The sequence below is a fragment of the Vidua chalybeata genome, chromosome 20 (genome assembly GCF_026979565.1).
Source record: "Vidua chalybeata isolate OUT-0048 chromosome 20, bVidCha1 merged haplotype, whole genome shotgun sequence".
NCBI lineage: Eukaryota > Metazoa > Chordata > Aves > Passeriformes > Viduidae > Vidua > Vidua chalybeata.
The window spans coordinates 305,965-325,927 of record NC_071549.1 but is presented as its reverse complement, the minus strand read 5'-3'; the positions used below and the strand labels follow the sequence as shown (position 1 = coordinate 325,927).

Below are 19,963 nucleotides of genomic sequence, written 5' to 3'. Positions count from 1 at the left end.
CTTCCTGCTCGCTCCCTTCTCTGAAGCTCCTGCGTCTGCAGGGCTTGTGAGCAGTTTTCCAGAGGTATGCTCCATTCCGGCTCTCCATTTATAGAAAGGAATTAAGGAGAAATGAGGGAGCATTACTAAGAGGATTTGCACTGTGACTTACTCAGTTTGTCCAAATAATTTGCAGTAGCTCTGGATTCTTTAATCAACACTCATTTCCTTCTGGAAATGAAAGAAGCAGGAAGGCGTTGTGCTGCTCCTGAGCCAAGCTTGGCTCTTTGCCTCCAAATGGGAAACTTTGCATTCAGAGAGTGATCTGGGGAGAACTGGTGGGGAGTGAGGGTGTGTGTGGCAGAGGGAAGTGTGTGTCAGGGCTCAGAAAGCCTCTGTCATCCTGACCTTCTTCCTCCATGCAGTTTTGGCTTTCTCTGTCTGGAGCCTGCAGACACATGCCCGGAGAGGTGACATGAGACCTGGTCCATGGGTCACCCCAGTGCAGAGCTGTTGATGGCTCTGCCCTGGTGTGGGATCTCCATGTGAGAAGGTCTGGGCTGGATCAGGGGTTGGGAATTCCCAAGGGACAAAGCTATGGCAACCTGTCAAGCCACATGGTGGCCTGTCAGGCAGTAGACCTTCCACATGTTTCTGGGAATCTCCTTGATGTTGCAGAGGCAGGAAAAAACTATTGGAAAGATGTCATTGTTCAGGGATAGAGATCCCCAGACTGCTCCTCTCCCAAATGGCCTGTGCCTTTCCATGCACACGTTGGTCGGGTTTCCTCACCCTGCTCAAGTGGCCCTTGGAAAGTTAACAGTGCTTGCAGCATTCCCTTGCATCTTTCCCAGCCCCAATGTCCTTCCCAGCCTGGCAGAGCCCCGTGTGCAGCCCTGCCCCAGGTCTTGCTCCAGTGAGCTCAATCCTGGCCCTGTGGCTCTTCAGGGCTGACCGGATGGCAGTGTCACCCTCACACCTCTCCTTGTGCAATAGACCCCTCTGGACTCTCGTCTCGCTTCCTACCTGGCCCGTTGCACAAGAGGAAACTCCAGGGTTTCCTGTCCCAGCAGCAGGGTGGGGCGTGGGGCTGCCCCATGTCCCCGATGTCCCCTGCCCTGTTCACTAAACTGGCGCGGGGCCAGCAGTGCTGCCCAAATGTGTCCTGGTGGGTCAGAAGTCGCCCTCATAGGTTGGAAGCTCATAATTAAATTAAAATTCCGTCAGCTGCAGGTGTGGGATGGTGGTGGGGAGCGGCATCTCTGAGTCAGGGTAAAAGACCCTCTGTGGGGAAGGGGTCTGGGCTTGCTGTCCAGGCAGCCCCAAATTTCCCTCTGCTCTGACCCAATTTTGCAGCCAAATCACCCTCCCTGACCCCGCTTGTCCCCCAGAGGTGACAATTCTAGCCTTGGTCTCCTGCTGGTGCTCTGTGCTCCGCCAGTTTGCTGATGTGGGCGCTGCCAGAGACACTGATACGGCAATTTGGGCATATCCCAAGTGGCTCTGGGGATGGGACCCCTGCCCTGCACTCCTGGGGATGCAGTGTGAAAGCAGGGTGTCCACAGCTACACCCAGAAAGTGAGATCCAGCTTTTCCTTGGAAACCTTTCTGCCTTCCAGACAGATGTGTGCTTCAAATGGAGTTGAGGAACTTGGGGATGGAAGCTCCAGCTGGTCCCAGGGGACCTGTGTGGAACCAGCAGCTGCCAGCCCCCATCACCCTCCCACTGTGTCTCCTCACTCTTGGAGGTCACTGGGGCTTCGTTGGTTGGAAAACAGTGTCCTTGCTTTGGTGGGAAAAGCTGGCACAAAAGAGCATTTAAACTGGGAGCTCCATTTCTAGCTTTCCCAAGGATGCAGCACAGCTTCCCTCCGGGGACCAGCCCTGTTCTGGTCGTTCAAGAACAGCAGGAGCAGCTTTGGGAAAGTGGGGCCTACATCCCGCCTCTGGGTATGACCTTCTGCTGCCCAGCTCTGGCTTTGCATTTGGCTTGTTCCTTGTGGTCCAGGGCTCCATTCTTAGGTGGAATGTGCATTTAAATGCTGATCCTGGCACTTCTCACCATGCCGGCTGGTTCTTCACAGCTGTCCTGACAGTCTTGGGAGCTTTGGGGCTGAAGATTGGGATTTTGAATGAGGACAAGCTGCCCCTGGAGCTGGATCCATGACATATGTCACAGATGGATGTTTGGATGCAGGCATCCTGCTCCAGGCCTCTAGGACATGGGCATCCCTCTCCAGACTGGCAGAGGCACCTTCCAAAGCATTTTTTAATGCTGAACTTAATTTTATGGTTTTCCTGACAAGGGGCTGTGGCTTCTGAGGCAGGCAGAACTGCAGAGCTGGCTCTCACTCTTGTCCTCATGTGCTGGGAACCTGTTGCCTTCATCCAGCCCCTCAGGAGGGGATGGATGGGTCTCTCCACTGCTGGTGTTCCTTTCAGCTCTCCTTAAAAAACCAAGCTGAGATCCAGGTTCTGCTCCAGGTGCCTGGGATGGGTGTCTTGCAACTGGGTCCCCTGACACTTCAACATGAGCCTACAGCATCATGCTGATGACCTCCCATGGTCCTTACTGGTCACCTCCATGGTCATCACACAGAGCCCATAGGGAGGGGGCTGCAAACACCATAGAGCAGTGGCATCCCTGCAGCAGAACTGGAACATCTGGACACAGTTTCAGCTGAGGGGGCGCTTGGCTCTGGGCTGGGGGTGCGGCTGTGGGTGGGGTCTCATCTGTCTCAGGCTGTCATCATTCCCGCTCCAGCTGGCACACGTTTTGGTGGCAGAGGGACTTCCTGGGGGATTTGGGCTGTACTCCACTGCATTTGGGGCTCCTGTGGGCCCCTCCAGCCCCACTCAGCATAGACTCACTGGGGTCCATAGAGATGAAGCCACGTGGGGCCACCTCAGAGAGGGCCAGGAAGCAGGGTTGCAGCAAGGATTGTAGTGAGAAAGGCATTGAAATTAATCTCATGGCTTTAATTGGTTTATATCAGTAATGAGCTACTTCTGGCAGGGCTGAGCCAGACCGTTCCCTCCCTTGGCAGCAAGATGTTCGTTGGAGCTGGTGCCAAGGAAGTACTTGGTGATGTGGGAGCTTGGGGAGAGGATGACCCTGAGCTGGTCCCCGTGAAGGATCAGAAATGGGGTAGAGTTAAAAATCTTGCCTGGAAAATTCTTCAGTGTCTGCCACTGCCTTCCATAGGATAAATGGTGGCTGGCTGTGCCAAGGCTCCTCAGTGGGGACTCCCCAAGGTCCTCAACACCTGCATGGCAAGTCCTGCCTGTGGGTTCCACTCCTGTCCCTCTAATCCATGGAGCAGACGGGACCTTGCCAGGCAGTCCTGGCAGTGGTCTTGCTGTCCCACTGCCCAATTTTTTGTGCCCCCCAAATTGTCTTCCCCATTCAGCACTACAAAAGTGGGGTGGGAACCACCAGCTGCTGCCCATGATCCAAGGGCAGGGGAGGAATTTAGCTTCCCTCTGCCTGTCCCACCACTCTGAGGGCAGCAGAGGGTTCTTTGTGAGCGCTGCTTTAATTGCTTCATTATTATCCTGAGTAAATGACTCCTGGCAGCAGCTGAACCTGGTGGGTGCCAACTGCATCCCAGAAAGGCAGCCGGGAAAGGTCAGCATCCATCTAGCACAAGCAGGGATTGGGGACCTGGATGGAACCCAGCCACTGCAGAGCTGGAGAGTCTCAGCAAGCAGGGGCGGGGGGGACCATGAGGGAGCCTCAACCTTTCCCATCTCATGCCCCCATCACTTCTCTCTTGCAGACCGTCAGCATCAATAAGGCCATTAATGCACAGGAAGTGGCTGTCAAGGAGAAACATGCCAGGAATATCCTTCTCAAAGCTGGCCATGGGACAAGGACTGTGGGAGCGGGGCTGGGGCTGCCTGGAAAGGGGGCAGCATCAAGAGGGTGTGTGAGGAGAGGTGCCCAGGGTGCTGGGGAGGCTGGGAGCTATTAACAACATTGGATATCTTTCCAGCATGGCACGGGGTTCCTGCTACTGCTGTCACAGCCTTTGAATGTTGGTAGGTGCCCAGGCTGGTGCTCCCAGCACTGCCGTCCCAGGAGAGGGCAGGAGGAGAAGGTGGCCACAGCAGGCAGGGACACTGCCACCAAAAGTGGATCCCCAGCATCCCAGCCAGGCACCTGGGAAGGCTCAGCAGAGGCACAGCTCTAGCCTTGCATGTGCCATGGTGCTCCCAGAGCAGGGCTGGGAGGGAGAGGGTGGCTTATGCCACTTTGGGGACAGCATATGCCTGGAGTGGGCATCATTAGCTCCCTGTCGTGGCCTGGCCACTCTGGGTGCAGCTTTCTTTGTGTGGCCTTTATCCATCACCAAAGGGCAGAGGAGTGCTTCCTTGACCACCGGCACCATGCATCCTGGGCACGCACCATGAGAAGGGAGCACAGACCTTCTGGTCAGTGGTGAACCGGCTGCCACTGTCCGGCAATGCTGTGCTCTGCTGGAAGTTCTGCCACGTCTTCCACAAGCTCCTCCGGGATGGACATTCCAATGTGAGTGCCCAAAGCTCAGCTGAGGGCCAGATCCTTTCCCCTGCAGGGCTGCACCGGGTGATGGGAGATGCTGGAGGGTCAGTATCCTTCTGGGGGGTCAGTCCTGGGGTGGGGACTCCCAGAGGGTCATTAGCTTCTCAGGGGTCAATCCTGAGCAGGGCCTGGAGCTGGAGCCCTGCTGGAGGGTTGGTGCCCTCCTGGGGGTTAATTCTATGTGGACACCAGAGCTGGAGCTCTCCCAAAGGGTCAGTGCCCTCCTGCAGGTCAATCCTGGGTGCCAGAGCCCTGCTGGTGCCACCCTGCCCAAAACCCCGTGTGCCTCAAACCCCGGTGCCATCGGCAGTGCCGGTGCCAGAGGAAACTGCAATGGCATGCCTGCAAGAGCCATCAGCAAGGATCTTCCTTGGGGAAGCGGAGGCACGCAGGGCTGGTGGCGGCAATAAAGAGTTGGGAATGCATCAAGACCTCCCATTTGTCACCCAGTTCCTGGTTTCAAGTATGGAACACTGTGTCCTGGTGCTCTGCCTACTGATTGTCACCATCATTCTGCCAGGTCCTGAAAGATTCCATGCGATACAAGAATGAGCTGAGTGACATGAGCAGGATGTGGGTAAGTGACCAACCCTGCCAGCCATGGTGGGGACACCCTGGGGTTGCTGTGGCCAGGTAGGGGGGGGGGTGTGTAGGCTTGGGATGTTCTGTCTCCCAGGAAGCAGAGCACAGTCACGGCTGACCTGTGGTTGTTATCACCTACCTGGGCTGGGTTTCAGTTGCATTCTATGTTCCCTTCCACCAAAATCAGATGCCTCCTTCCTATTTTATGGCAAAACCCAGTAAAAACTCGACTCTGATAGTCAAATGAAGCATTGAAACATGCAGACAAGGTGATGAGAAGGTCTGGCCAAATCCCTTCAGTACAGCCAGTCTGCATCCAGGTGCCATTGAGGAGGGTTTGGCTGTGGTTTTGGGGAGATAAGGGAGAGGTCAATCATTCTGCAGCAGAAAAAAGCTTTTCCACAGCCTGCACTGGATCTCAACAGCTTTTTGGGGTCCCCACAGGGCCACCTGAGTGAGGGCTACGGTCAGCTCTGCAGCATCTACCTCAAACTGCTGAGAACCAAGATGGAATTTCACACCAAGGTAAGCCTCCCCGTCCCTGTCCCCAAGGCTATAGCAAGGCGGGGGCACTCAGGTGACAACAAGGTACCAGCATGGCCATCCTGCTGCCTCCATGAAATATTCCCAAAGCTGCCAGTGGCCATCGAAAATGGCCCAAGGACCAGTGCTTCGGGGGTGGCAGGATTCCTGGTGACCCAGAGCTCCTTGGGCTGGGCTGGGAGTTGGTGGGTTACAAGTAGTAGGAGACACACGCACCCCATTCTCCCCCAGCTATCCCAGATGGGAAAACTGCTGGAAAGAGGTGATTTCTGTGCCCATCACCCTGTTTTGGAAGTGTGATGTGACCTTCCCCAAAAGGGTAGGGCAGGTACCACCTGGGGCAGATACCATTCCATCCTGTCTAGCTCTCTGCTGGCAGCCCTATCTCCTCCCTGCTAGGCAGGTTTCTCAGCCCAGGAAGAATCAGCTTTTCTTGCTGGGAAGAGAACAGATGCTGTGGATTAGGGATGCTGTGGTCACCCAAGCTTCAGAGACCCTGTGCTACCTCCCTTTTCCCCCACATCACTCCCGTGGCTCATCGAAGAGCTGACTTTGAGGATGCAGGATCACAGCCCTGGTGCTCCCAGAGCTGTGGTCATACCAGGAGATCCTCTGGAACCATTTCCTGACTCCTGTTTTCCCCACAGAATCCCCGATTCCCTGGAAATCTGCAGATGTCTGACCGGCAGCTTGATGAGGCTGGGGAGAACGACGTAAATAACTTGTGAGTGCAGGGCAGGAGAAGGTCTGGGAGGGAGTGGGTGCAGGTGGGTGGCATGATCTGCCCAACCCCACTGGCAGCATGACCAAGCAGGGACAGGACCCTTCCTCATGGGTGTCCCTGGGGACAGTCCCCAACCATCCTCAACCCTGTTTCCTAGTTTTCAGCTGACGGTGGAGATGTTTGACTACCTGGAGTGTGAGCTGAACCTCTTCCAGACAGGTAAAGGCCTGCATTACTCTGAGGCACGGTGGAGTGAGAGATCTGCTGGAGTCCAGCCCCTTTGTGGGGCTGATCCGAGCTGGATGAGGCTCTGACAGGGGATGTTGGCTGAGGCCACCACAGCTCAGCTCTTCTATGGGCACTTCACCTGAATTGTGGTTCAAAAAGGCAAAATGGAAGGTGCTGCACATGGGTCAGGGCAACCCCTGGTATCAATCCAGGCTGAAGGATGAAGGGATGGAGAGCAGCCCTGCCAGGAAGGACTTGGGGATGCTGGAGGATGAGGAGTTCAACATGCCCCAGCCATATGTGCTCCAAAACCCCCCATGCCCTGGGCTGATCCCCCAGTATGGGCAGCAGGTGAGGGGGCGATTCTGCCCCACTTAGGTAAGACCCCACCTGCAGAGCTGCCTCTACCCCTTGTGTCCCAGCACAGGAAGGACATGGGGCTACTGGAGCAAGTCCAGGGGAGGCCACAGAGATGCTCTGAGGGCTGGAGCCCTCTGCTCTGGAGTCAGGCTGGGAGAGCTGAGGGTGTTCAGCTGGAGAACAGAAGGCTCCAGGAAGACCTTAGAGCTCCTTCCAGTGCCTAAAGGGGCTCCGGGAGCACCAGAAAGGGACTTTAGACAAGGGATGGAGTGACAGGACAAGGGGGAATGGCTTCCCACTAGCAGAGGGCAGGGATAGATAGGATATTGGGAAGAAATTCTTAACTGTGAGGGTGGTGAGACCCTGGCACAGGTTGTCCAGGAAAGCTATGGCTGCCCCATCCCTGGAAGAGTTCAAGGCCAGGTTGGATAGAGTTTGGAACACCCTGGTCTGGTGGAAGGTGTTGGAATGAGATGGTCTTCAGCTGCTCCAAGCTTGTTTTGGAGCATCTTCCATCTGGCACACCCAGCACACTTCAGTGGCCAGTGGGACAACAGTGACAGGCAGAGCACAGGGGTCACGTGTCAGCTCTGCCCAGGGACACGGCTAGGGCTCAGTCCCAGTTGGAGGCCTATGGTACCAGGCTGGAGTGTTCCCAGGCCTGGGTGGGAGACCTGGGTGGGAATTTTGCCTCCCAGTGAGCTCACAAACAGCTGCAGGGTGGCAGGCTGTGTCCCTAAGGGCGAGTGGGTGTCTTGCTCTGGATGACATCTGTGGATTTGGCAGACACAGTATGGCACCCTCGGATGCTGCTGCTGCTGCTGGATCTGATCCTGCACTCCTTCTCTGCAGTGTTCAGCTCTCTGGACATGTCGCGCTCAGTGTCAGTGACAGCAGCAGGTCAGTGCCGTCTGGCCCCACTCATCCAGGTGATCCTGGACTGCAGCCACCTCTATGACTACACTGTCAAGCTGCTCTTCAAGCTCCATTCCTGTGAGTGTCCCCAGCACCACTGCCTTTGACGGGGGGGGACACACAAGGAGGCACTGGGTCCACCAACCACCCTGCTCAGCCTGGGCTGTTTACCACCACCTCTCCCCCCACCTCTTTTGCGGGTTGAAGGGAGTCACCATGGCAAAACCCATATCCTTCAGGATCTGGAATTAAGGCAGCCACCAGCCCACACTTCTCTCTGCCCTGAGGAGTGTGGGGTTTGGTCCCCTCCTGCAGCGGGACACTGCGTGGAGTATTCGGATCCCCAGAGGAGGGTGGCCATCTCTGGGAAAGAGCTATTTCCACGTGCCTGTGCTGATGGGTTGTTCCCTGATCCATGAAGACACTCGCTGACATTTCTACTTTCTGTTTCTTCCAGGTCTGCCAGCAGATACACTGCAGGGCCACCGGGATCGCTTCCTGGAGCAGTTCCGAAAGTAGGTGCCCAGACCCAGAGCACTGGTGCTCTGGGAGTGCTCCCAAGGCACTGAGATCAAAAATTAGCAGGGACATGCTGTGGTCTCTGGTATGTGATTATTTAGAGTAACCAAAACAAAAACTGGCCACCAAGAGCAAGGAGGGGATGTCATGGTGCTGAGAGACTGCTTGACTCAAGGTCATAAACTCAAAGAGCAGATAGCAGTGCTGACTGTGCTCTGACCACACATAGACTAAACTTGGGACAGGGATCAACAGCGCCAAGATCCTGACTGGGATGCTCAGGTGACTGGGAGAGGTGGGAGCTAGGAGTGGTGTGGCTGGGTACTGTCCCTCCTCCCCAAAACTTCTAAGACCTGGAGGGAGGTACCCTGCTTCTGGGGAGGATGCTCCTGAAAACTTTGGGTAGGCAGGAATTGGTTTAGGTTGGAAGGCACCTTTGAAGGTCATCAGGTACAACCCCCTGCCATGGGCAGGGACACCTTCCACTAGACCAGGTCGCTCAAGTTTCAGGTCCTTCTCCCTGCCCATCAGGCCTGGGATTTATGAGATAAACCCTCCAGCAGTAGGAGGACTTCCAGGACCTGCCCTGAGTTCGGTGGCAGCACAAAACACGTTCCCCTCCAGAGCAGTATGGTGGCCAGGTGACAATCCCTGGAGCCATGCAAGGGGTTTTCCAGGTTGAACAAGAACCATCCCTAACCATTCCCTGCTCCTTGCAGGCTCAAGGACCTTTTCTATCGCTCCAGCAACCTCCAGTACTTCAAGCGGCTGATTCAGATCCCACAGCTGCCAGAGGTGAGACCCTGCAGTCCCCATGTTCCCTGTTCCTGTGCCCAGGGGCAGCAGTGGGGGCACTGGCAAAAGGCCCAAAAAAGCCTCTTGCTGCCTTACCCAGCTTCTTAGGTCTGGTGGCAGCGTGGGGCTCCTGGGCCTTTAGGATTCTTTGATCCCTCACTCAGTGGCATCCAACTGGATGTAGCTGCCCTCTGAGTGGAAGCTGGGATCCCCTCTTTCACTGATCCATAGCCCTTGCTGAGATACAACCCTGTGGGTCCTGGTTCCATCCCTGTGGGTCCTGGTTCCATTCTTATGGGTTCTGATTCTATTCCTCCGCATCCTGACTCCATCCCTGTGAGTCCTGGCTCCATTCTCATGGGTCAAGGCATGGCCAGCTCAGCTCCAGGGCAGGATTTCAACCGACTGTGCCTTCAGACCAGCAGCAGTGCCAGTCCTTCCACCTTAGCCCTGCTCCCCTCCGTCCCCAGAACCCTCCCAATTTCCTGCGTGCCTCTGCGCTGTCAGAGCACATCAGCCCTGTGGTGGTGATCCCGGCCGAGGCGTCCTCGCCTGACAGCGAGCCCATCACAGACCTGGTGGAGATGGACGCAGCCTCGCAGGTGAGGATGGTGGGGACTCTCTGGCTCTGAGCCAGGGTTATTTCTCTAAATCCATGCTACGGTGAGGGCTGAGACAATGCTACGGTGAGGGCTGAGACAGTGGGGATGGCCTCGGGAGCTGGGGAGTGTCACTGGAGAGAGATGGGTCGGTGCTGGGCAGCTGGGTGCTGGGTGTCCCATCTGGGTGCTGCTTATCCCATCTGGATGCTGGGTGTCCTGTCTGGGTGCTGCTGGGGCTGAACTAGCCTGAATTCTCCCAGTGCTGCTCAGTGGTGTGGTGCCCTGCAGTGACAGGCAAGGAGAGGTTTGTCTTCGAGCATTGCCATGGAGACCTTTAGGTCTTCACCCTCCTCTCCACCGAGGGTTGTCCTCAGGCATTGAGTGGGGAGGGGAAGGAGAATGCAGTGACATGGCTTTGGGGGTCTTCTCCCTCCAGGAGTTAGGTGGGGATGGACCACAGATGCTCCATGTTCATCAAGTTCATCACATTCAGTGTCCTGGAAGCAGGGGGAACCAGCCCCGGTGTCCAGGCAGCTCATAGGCTGGCTTGGCAGTGACACTGGGGACATAGAGGGACGAGGGCTCCCAAGTGGTAGTGGGGTCACTCTAGGTCCATCCTGCTTTTCCCACAGAGCCTGTTTGATAACAAGTTTGATGACATCTTTGGCAGCTCCTTCAGCTGCGACCCCTTCAACTTTAACAGCCAGAACGGGATGAACAAGGATAACAAGTAAGCAATCCTGGCGATGCTGTGGAATGGCCAAGATGGTAATAGGAGCTCCCTGCCTGGAACAGCATCACAGCCACGGTGACACAGGGGACACCTCCTCTCCCAGGCTGTGTCCCCATGGCACTGAGAGTGTATCTCATGTCTCTCCTTCCCAGGGACCAATTAATTGAGCAGCTTTATGGGGAGATCACAGCCCTGAAGGAGGAGCTAGAGAACTTCAAGGCTGAGGTGGGTGACCCCCAGGTGGGCAGGATGAGACCCACTGGGAATGTTGGGTAGGCTGGTGCCTGTGTCCCCGGGTGGACAAGATAGTCACCTCATCTCTGTCCTGCCCTCTTCCCAGTGGCTTCCCCCATACAGGGGGTCCCCAGGTGTGCCAGGGGGCTGCATCCCTGTCGGGGGGGTGGGCTCAGGCCCACTGCCCAGCATCCTTGTGCTTTGCCCAGATGCATTTGGGGGCCGGTAGGGTGATACCCATGGGGGGGCTGCTGGACAGTACTGGTGGGCACTGGCTGGTACCAGTGGGCATCGAATGGTCCTGGCAAGCACTGAAGAGCGCCATCAGCCCCCACCCGTCCCTGCAGAGCACACGGGGGGCGGTGCAGCTGCGTGGCCGTGCCAGCGAGTTGGAGGCTGAGCTGGCCGAGCAGCAGCACCTGAAGCAGCAGGCACAGGACGAGAGTGAGTTCCTGCGTGCAGAGCTGGAGGAGCTGAAGAAGCAGCGGGAGGATACGGAGAAGGCTCAGCGGAGCCTGACTGAAATTGAGAGTGAGCAGGGAGTGCCAGCACTGGCGTGGGGTGGGCGTGAGCCCCGGGTGGGGGGGGTCTCAAGTGCTCAGCTCTGTGTCCCTGCGTGCATGGCAGGACGGGCACAGGCCAATGAGCAGCGGTACAGCAAACTGAAGGAGAAGTACAGCGAGCTGGTGCAGAACCACGCTGACCTGCTGCGCAAGGTGGGCTCCCCAACCCTCCCCCAGCATCCCCTCTCCCAGCCGTGCCCTCTAATACCAGGGACTGCTCAGATCATTCTCTGATGTCGCCAGAACGCAGAGGTGACCAAGCAGATTACAGTGGCCAGGCAGGCCCAGGGGGATGTGGAGCAGGAGAAGAAGGAGCTGGAGGACTCCTTCCAGCGTGTGAGCGAGCAGGCACAGAGGAAGGTGAATAGGGATGGGGGGGACACACCAGGGATGAGTTGGGGCTCCTCATGGGGCACCAGTGCTGCCAACCTCTCTCCTTGCTGCAGTCTCAGGAGCAGGCAGAGGTGCTGGAGACACTGAAGCAGGAGCTGGCAGCCAGCAGACAGGAGTTGCAGGTCCTGCAGGGCACACTGGAGTCCAGCACACAGGTGAGAGCACATGGGGGGGCCCCTAGCACCCCCTCTGGGCTGGGTAGCCAGGCCTTAACCATTTGAGAGGTGATACCCACCACTGGCCTCAAAACTAGCTCCCTGTCATCATCTTTGCCACATCTGAGTGGGTTTGATGTGACATAGGGGAGTTTCACGCTCCTGAGTGTGGTAGTATGTGGAGCAATGGACTCCAGCAGCAGGGATGGTGGAATAAAAACGTCTGGAAGAACAGGGTCATTCAGCAGCTCTGCCTGCTGTAAGCCCAGGTAGCAGTGTGGCATCACACTGCAAGATGTGCCAGAGGGTAACCCACGCCCACAGAGCTGTGGAAGACAGCAGGGGTGCCTGGGCTTGTAGGAGGCAGAAGCTGGCAGGAAATTGCAGTCACCCATCTATGAGATGGGCAGACTCAGCGGCAGGATGGGGATGGGGCAGAGGCACCACCCTGCATCCACTCCTCCATCAGGATGGTGACAGTTGTGATAAAAATGCATTTTCACTGATAAAAGGGAAAAAGCCAGGAGCCTCAGTTGTCACCAGATAAGATCATCAGTGCTGCTCGGTGTGGGGAAGCTGTGCTTGTGCAGGCCATGGTGCACCCAGCAGGGACAGTCAGGGTGGCCCAAGCCTGGACGAAGAATGGGTCCCCAAACTGGAGGGTTCGCCCTCAGCACAGCCCTGACTGCTGTTTCATGCCCCCTCAGGCAGGAGTGGAGCAAAACACTCGGATTGCCAGCCTGGAGCAGGAGAGGGACAGGCTGAACCAAGCAGCAGAGCAGCACAGGGACAAGATGACAGCTCTGCAGGCTGAGCTGCAGCAGCTGCGGGACACACTCAGCCACGAGCAGGAAAGCAGCAAGACAGAGCTGGAGATGCTGCAGACCCAGCTGAGAGACAAGGTACCATGAGGGTCCTGCCATCCCCATTCTGGCCAGACCAGAGGGGTTTGGCCAGGCTGGGTGCAGGCTCAGCAGGGCCTCTGAGCCCAGCTCTGACCCAACAGGAGAGCACAGAGCAGGCGCTGCAGCAGCGCCTGGCCGAGGAGCAGCTGTCCCTGCTGCGGGGCACCACGCACGAGGCCGAGCGCATGGTGCAGGATGCCCTGGCTCGCATGGAGGACCCTGCTCACATCAGCTGCACTGGCTCAGCAGGTGATGCCCCTGCTGCTCCCAAATGTGGTGTTCTTGCAGCCTGCCTCCTCCCTGTGGTCCCAGCTGAGCCCTGCCTGCTGTCTGCCTGCAGATTGTCTCCTGTCCCAGGCGCTGGCAGCCTCAGAGTGCGCGGAGCAGCTGCGGGACGCACACAGCAAGTACCTTTCAGATGGCACAGGTGAGAGGTGGCAGCCCCGGGCACTGGGCACAGGGGCAGCCCTGGCACACAGGGCAGGTGGGCAGCGCAGTGGGGGCTGAGGCCTGTGCCCGCTGTCCTGCCGCAGCCGTGGGCTCTCTGCTGCCCTGTCTGGCACTCTTCGCCCACCTGGTCAGCAACACCCTCCTGCAGGGCAGTGCAACCTCCCACGTGGCCCCTGTGGAGCCTGCTGACCGTGAGTGCTGCCCCAGACCAGGGGTTGGGTGAGCAGGGGTCCGAATGGGCAGGGGATCAGGGTGAGCATGGGTTGGGGTGGGTAGGGGTCAGGGTGGGCAAGGGCTGGGATAGGCAGGGGACTCAGTGGGCAGGAGATCAGGGTGAGCAGGGGCTGGGGTGAGTAGATGTCAGGGTGGGCAGGCGCCAGGGCAAAGAGGATACTGAGGTGAGCGGAGGCCAGGGTGTGCAGGGATCATGGCAAGATGCTGGGATAAGGCAGGCAGGATGCTGGGGCAAGTAGAGTGCTGAAGTGGGCAGAAACCAGGGCAGGCAGGGGCCAGCACAGGCAGGATGCTGTGGAGGGTAGGAACCAGACATCTCCTCCCCACATGTGGCCCCCTCAACCCCCCATGCTGCCCACGCAGGTCTGATGGAGCTGTGCAAGCAGTGTGGCAATGAGACTGTGAGCTACCTCAGCGCCCTGCAAGACCCAGGGATGGTGGCAACTGCTGACTGCAGCCTGGTGACAGCCTGCCTGGGCCAGATCAGCGCTATTGGGGAGGTGGGTGGCCCAGGAGGGCTAGTGGGATGGATCAAGCCATGGCAGGCACCACCAGAGGGACTGTAGTGCTCCTGGACGGTCCCTTTCATCCCATCCTATCCCCAGGAGCTCCGTCCCAGAGGTCTGGACGTCAAGCAGGAGGAGCTGGGTGACCTAGTGGACAAGGAGATGGCAGCAACGGCCGCGGCGATCGAAACAGCATCTGCTCGTATTGAGGTGAGGGCCACCACGAGCAGGAGGTGCTCACAGGCACGGTGCTGGGAGCCTGTTGGGACCACTGTGGAGGCCAGAGAGACACATTCAGCTCAGTACAGCCTCTCTCCCCTCAACCAGGAGATGCTGAGCAAGGCACGGGCTGGTGATACCGGGGTCAAACTGGAAGTTAACGAGAGGTGAGTGGTGATCGGAGCACTGGACAGAGCCAGGCAGGATGGGGACAGATGCTGCAGGCAGGGCCACTGCTCCACAGAGGGAACTCAGTGGTGTTTGTCTCACAGGATTCTGGGCTCCTGCACAGGCCTCATGCAGGCCATCCGCGTCCTGGTCCTGGCCTCCAAGGATCTCCAGAGAGAGATCGTGGAGAGTGGACGGGTGAGCTGGAACAGGAGTGGGGGCAAGGGGGTGCTTGTCCAGCTGGAGGTCATCGCGCACTTGTTGGGACGCGCTGCTCCAAACATTTTCCCTCTGGGACTTGCCCACCAGCTGCCAGGAGCTCCTTGCCGACCCCAGGGGTTCGCCCTGGTTATGGTTCCTGGGATGTCATGGTGATCCCTGATCTCCCTTCCCACACAGGGGATCCCACAACCCCCAAGTTCAGTGTGTCCCCACCTCCCACACACATCCTGAATGACACCGTGACTTCCTCCTTTCCCCCCAAGAGCAGGGATTTGGGGGTGCTCAGTAACTGATTGTGCCTTTACCAATGGCAGGGTGCAGCATCCCCCAAGGAGTTCTATGCCAAGAATTCGCGCTGGACCGAGGGTCTCATCTCTGCCTCCAAGGCAGTGGGCTGGGGCGCCACTGTCATGGTGTAAGTGTCACTGTCACCAGAGCAGGGAGAGGATGGCAGAGTCCTGCCATCATCACAGCGAGGGGATATGGGTGGCAGGATGGTGCTCCAGCTCCTCTCTGCTGTCCCACAGTGATGCTGCTGACCTGGTAGTGCAAGGCAAGGGGACGTTCGAGGAGCTGATGGTCTGTTCCCGGGAGATCGCGGCCAGCACCGCTCAGCTGGTGGCAGCCTCCAAGGTAGGAGCAAGGCTGCTACCCTTCCCATGGTTCAGGGTGATGCTGGGGCACCATGTGGTCACCCCAAATCCTGGGGCTGGTCTTCTGCTCACCTTGCAGGGGGTGACCCCCCTCCTCACTATCTTGTCAGGTGAAGGCAGACAAAGACAGCGCCAACCTCTGCAAGCTCCAGCAAGCCTCCCGGGGCGTCAACCAGGCCACGGCCAGCGTGGTGGCCTCCACCAAGGCTGGGAAGTCTCAAGTGGAGGAGAAAGGTAAGTGTTGGGCTGCAGGGATCTTAGAATCGTGTAATCACTAAGGTTGGAGAAGCTCTCTAAGACAATTGAGTTTAACTGTTCCCCCACCACTAAGCATGTCCCCAAGTGCCACATCTACATGGTTTTGAAATCCCTCCAGGAATTGTGACTCCACCATGCCCTGGGCAGCCTCTGCCAGTGCTGAACAACCCTTTCCATGAAGAAATTTTCTTTCCAACCTAAACCTCTTCTGATACAACTTGAGGCTGTTTTCTCTGGTCCTAATGCTTGGAGCACAAACCTGCCCCAAAACCTCTCCTCTTGGCACTCACCACTCTTGGTTGGCTGTGCCCCTGTGGTCTCTGCCCATGGCTGCCCCTCACTCCCTCCCTGTGTATCCAATGGTGCCAGACCCTGCCAGCAGCATGGGAACTGCTGGGGGTTCTGACTGGGGGAGCAGAGCTTGAGGGTGGCTGGTGGTGTGTTTCTCCACAGATAGCATGGACTTCTCCAGCATGACACTCACCCAGATCAAGCGTCAGGAGATGGACTCGCAGGTAGGAGATTCCTATGTTTTGAGAAACACACCTGGTCAAGTCTCTTTTGGGTTGCCTGGGTTGGGGCATCAAATTTGGGGTCACCATGCCCAGCTGCCCCCAGGTAGCACAAGCAAAGGCAAAGCCCAAGGTGTGAAGGCAACAGATGGGTTTGCCCAGGAGTCACATTCACTTGGTCTTCGATCCCTCCCCGACGCTGTTCCCATTATGGCATAGCAGCCTCTGGCCATCCCTGCCCCCTGTGTGCTACCCACAGCACCTACCTCTGCCTGGCATGGGGCATCTCTGGGGAATTCCCCTTCCTGGGATGCCCACACAGATCATTGTGCCTTCACCTGTCTGCACAAGCAGTGCCCACCTGAGCTCCATCCCCCCGCCCAGGTCCACTTGTCATTGGAGCACTCATGGGATGCACCTCTGTGGTCTTTGGGCTCGATGTTGGGGGCATAACGGGTGTGAAAGGGGAGTGCTTGGCCCAGCTCTGTACTGGGGTGGGCATGTCCTGGGCCATGTCCCCAGGTGCGGGTGCTGGAGCTGGAGAACCAGCTGCAGAAGGAGCGGCAGAAGCTGGGGGAGCTGCGCAAGAAGCACTACGAGCTGGCTGGCGTGGCGGAGGGCTGGGAGGAGGACGGTGAGTGGTGCCAGCCCTGCTCCAGCTGGTCAGCTGCTCCCAGAAAAGGTGGGGCAGGGTGGAGAAGCCCTGCCTGCCATCCATGGCAGTGAGGTTTTGCTGCTGCTGGCACAAGCCTGAGGATAGTTGGCACACCTGGGCAAATCCTATGGGGTCTCTCCACAGGAAAAACCCCAATGTGTGGGATCTACATCATCCCCAGGCAGGGGGCTCAGGTGCTGCTAGAGCAGCCTTGTGGTCCCAGAGGGATGGGGCAGAGGGATGCCGGTGGGCAGCGCACCCCCTGACCCTGTCTTCCCACTTATAGCTGCAGATTAGCACCAGTGGTAGAAGCAGCCCACAGGGGACACCTGGAACCCTGTGGGGGACACCCCTGGGACCCCACTTGGTGCAGTCTGTTGAGAAGAACCCCAAGGAAGTGGTGCAGAAGCCCCCCTGAAGCACACATCCCCTGTGTCCCCCCAGAAGCTGCCTCCAGCACCAGAGCTGAGCCGCCAGCAAGACCCCAGAGCTGGGGCGAGCGTGAACCGCACCTGTATTTATTAGAGCTGCTGGGGGTGGGGGGCGTGTCTACACGGGGGTCTTTAACCCTTTAGTTTTGTTTTTGCACAGATTCTGGGAACTCCGAGAGCCTTCTCTGGCTGAGCGAGAGCGGTTGGGCTTCTCTTGCCTCTCGCTGCTTTTCCAGCCTTAATCCAGCCCCTGACTCGACATGCACATACCCCCGCCCTGGGAATGAGCATGCTGAAGGCTCCGGGGGTGCCACCGGGTGGGGGACAGCCTATGGGGTGCTGCTGGGCTTGGTGCTAAGTGTGCTCCCCCTCGGCGGGGACACCGAGTGCCTTTGGCCACTGCAGGCTCAGAGGTGGTGTTCCCAAGGGATACCCTGGCCAGTGACACAGAATACTGGGAACAGCTAGGAAAAGGGCAGCAGCAAGAGGGATGCTGCCATGAGCTCCTGTCCCTCATTCCAGGTCCTCAAAACACCTCCCAAGCACCCCCTGAGTTGGGCTGCTCTGCCCTGACAGTTCACTGTGTTCATGCCAGCAATAAACCCTCCGCAAGGTGCTGGGTTTGGGCCACCACAGTGCCACCACAAGCCACCAGCTCCTGGGGATGTGGGGTGACTCTAGGGCAGCAACACGGAGGGTTTGGGGGGAAGCCAGGGTGTCCCAAAAACAGAGCACCCCAAAGCCAGAGTAAGCAGCTCCCTGTCCCTTCTCACTTTGGTGCCACTCTGGTGTCATTCCCACCCTCTTGGGTGCGGGGGGACCAGGGCCAGTGTGGCTGTGGGCAGGGGTGGCCACAGAGCTGGCACCAGCCAGGGAACCTTTGTGCCTTGAGCAGGAGACTTGGAGGGCAGGGGCCATCAGCTACCTCCAGGCCCCACAGCTCATCTCGCTGCAGTGGAGACAGTGACGTCAGACCATGCAGCAATGTCCCCATCCCCCACAGTCCTGCTGGTGACCCTGCTGGGGCCAGTCTCCCTCCACTCGGGGTGCTGAGGACGGGATTTGGCCTTTTTCCCTTTGGGAAGAGGCTGGGCTGTCACTGTGTGCTTTCCCAGCAACACACACCTGTCAGCATCCAGCTGGCACCTGGAGCAGTGGGACCTGCCACCGCCGTGGCCTCAGAGCTGCCACCCCTCCACGCAGCCACCCAGCGTGCAGGGACCCGCTGTTGCTGTGTCCCCTGCTAGCCCTGCTGCCGGACCACCCACTCTGTGCGCCGGCTCGCTGCAGGGACCTGGGCCTGCCCCTGGGGGTCCTGCTGCTTCCCCATCTTCAACCCATGCTGGCTCCCCTCGGACGCACTACCAACCATCCCATTCCTGCAGGACACAGGGAGCCCCAAAACCCTCCCCACCATTGCTGGGGGGGGAGTCTCGCCTGCACGCCCAACTACCTCAGGCCTTGGGGCTGGGGAGTGGCATGGGAGTCACAGTGGCAGTGGGGGCTTGGGGACAGCTGCACTGCTCTCAGCCTAATCCACTTGTCTCTTTTGTATCTCAGCCAGCCGTGGGCGGAGGGTCCCTGCAGTGTCCCCAGTGATGGCAGCTGGTGACGGGGATGGCGGGGGTGCCCCCCCCCCTCCCCCGCTGCAGGGCAAGTTGATTTGGGTTTTCATTGTATGATAATGACCACGTTGTTTGTTTTGGATTTTTCAATAAAGCCTTCAGCCCAGCCCCGCAGCTTGAGGGGGACACAGGGGACCTGTGTCACAAGGGGGTTGTGGGCTCTGCCCTCAGAGTGCTCAGTGGCCCCCAAAATCTCTTGGTGCCGAGGTGACCTGGGTGTGGTTCTGGTGATGACCTCCAGCCTTTGCCCCTGCTGTCCCACACCTGTGTGTGTGCACGGCCAGCCTGCAAGTCACTTCTTTTTGCTGTGAGGGCACCAGGATGTGGTCCCAGCCCAGCCCTGAGGAGCACGGGTGGCTTTGTCTTCCCTTCCTGGGAGGACGATACTGCAGTTGGGGAGGCCATGCAGATCATCCTATCACCCCGGCAGAGCCAGGTGGCCCGTGGAGTCCACAGACGGGGATCACAGGGGAATGTCCCCTCCTAAGCATGGTTGACCCACCCGGGGCAGCACCTAGTGTCTTCCAGCCTTGCCAGGGCCACCTGGACGCCTGGGATGTAGAAAGCCTTGTGACAGCAGGCACTGTCCCTGTCATTTTCCCTCCTGTGCTGTGCCCTTCAGAACACAGCTCACTGGCAGTAGGGCGGGATATCCCCAGGGATGGCCATGTCTCCTGAGGAGCCCAAGGGCTCAGCCAGCCACAGGGAATTCCACAGTTCCCAGCCCTGTTCTCAGAGCAAGATGGTGGCAATGGCACCCTTTAGCTGGGACAAGGGGACAAGCTGGACACGGTGGTGACTGGGGAGAGGCGGGACTGTGTCCCCGGGATCCTGCCCGTGGGATACGAAGTCAGATACGGGGTCGGGATTTGGGACCTATGAGGACATGCAGGGACTGGGACAGCGAGACACAGAGGCTGGAATGGAATAGGGGGACTGTAGGGGGCAGGATGGGGGAAGGGACGTAGGGAGGGGCAGAGGGGGAAACACAGCGGCTGGAGTGATGTAGGGGGGCTGTTAAGAGACAGGACGGGAACACAGGGACCGGGAAGACATGGGAATTGGGATGGTAAACAGGACTGCAGATGGGGAAATTGGAAGCTGGGTGGGGGAGACGTGGTGGGGAAAGGATAGGGGTGAGGCAAGCCCGAAAGTCCCGGTGGGAAGAGGGGCACATGGCCTGGGGCACGGGAGATGGATTGCCGCGCGAGGAGGAGACCGTGGCCGGGGAACGAG

The 19,963-nt window shown here is 58.3% G+C and overlaps 1 protein-coding gene across 3 annotated transcripts in view; it reads left to right on the top strand.

The window, feature by feature from the left end:
• The window catches only part of HIP1 (huntingtin interacting protein 1), a 44,397-nt gene extending 25,562 nt beyond the window's left edge, over window positions 1-18,835 (top strand). For all 3 annotated transcript variants that reach the window (XM_053961307.1, XM_053961308.1, XM_053961309.1), the window contains exons 2-31: window positions 3,759-3,822; window positions 4,368-4,510; window positions 5,064-5,120; window positions 5,570-5,650; window positions 6,316-6,392; window positions 6,550-6,611; window positions 7,833-7,973; window positions 8,353-8,410; window positions 9,134-9,209; window positions 9,680-9,811; window positions 10,444-10,541; window positions 10,697-10,769; window positions 11,126-11,309; window positions 11,406-11,494; window positions 11,585-11,701; window positions 11,788-11,889; window positions 12,597-12,791; window positions 12,896-13,043; window positions 13,135-13,221; window positions 13,328-13,435; window positions 13,842-13,978; window positions 14,084-14,194; window positions 14,312-14,370; window positions 14,476-14,569; window positions 14,908-15,008; window positions 15,121-15,226; window positions 15,357-15,480; window positions 15,958-16,019; window positions 16,539-16,650; window positions 16,958-18,835. In XM_053961307.1, the coding sequence (XP_053817282.1) occupies window positions 3,759-3,822; window positions 4,368-4,510; window positions 5,064-5,120; window positions 5,570-5,650; window positions 6,316-6,392; window positions 6,550-6,611; window positions 7,833-7,973; window positions 8,353-8,410; window positions 9,134-9,209; window positions 9,680-9,811; window positions 10,444-10,541; window positions 10,697-10,769; window positions 11,126-11,309; window positions 11,406-11,494; window positions 11,585-11,701; window positions 11,788-11,889; window positions 12,597-12,791; window positions 12,896-13,043; window positions 13,135-13,221; window positions 13,328-13,435; window positions 13,842-13,978; window positions 14,084-14,194; window positions 14,312-14,370; window positions 14,476-14,569; window positions 14,908-15,008; window positions 15,121-15,226; window positions 15,357-15,480; window positions 15,958-16,019; window positions 16,539-16,650; window positions 16,958-16,968 (3,009 nt within the window). In that variant the 3' untranslated portion in view covers window positions 16,969-18,835. The remainder of the gene's footprint in view (window positions 1-3,758; window positions 3,823-4,367; window positions 4,511-5,063; window positions 5,121-5,569; window positions 5,651-6,315; window positions 6,393-6,549; window positions 6,612-7,832; window positions 7,974-8,352; window positions 8,411-9,133; window positions 9,210-9,679; window positions 9,812-10,443; window positions 10,542-10,696; window positions 10,770-11,125; window positions 11,310-11,405; window positions 11,495-11,584; window positions 11,702-11,787; window positions 11,890-12,596; window positions 12,792-12,895; window positions 13,044-13,134; window positions 13,222-13,327; window positions 13,436-13,841; window positions 13,979-14,083; window positions 14,195-14,311; window positions 14,371-14,475; window positions 14,570-14,907; window positions 15,009-15,120; window positions 15,227-15,356; window positions 15,481-15,957; window positions 16,020-16,538; window positions 16,651-16,957) is intronic.
• Window positions 18,836-19,963: the final 1,128 nt, after the last annotated feature.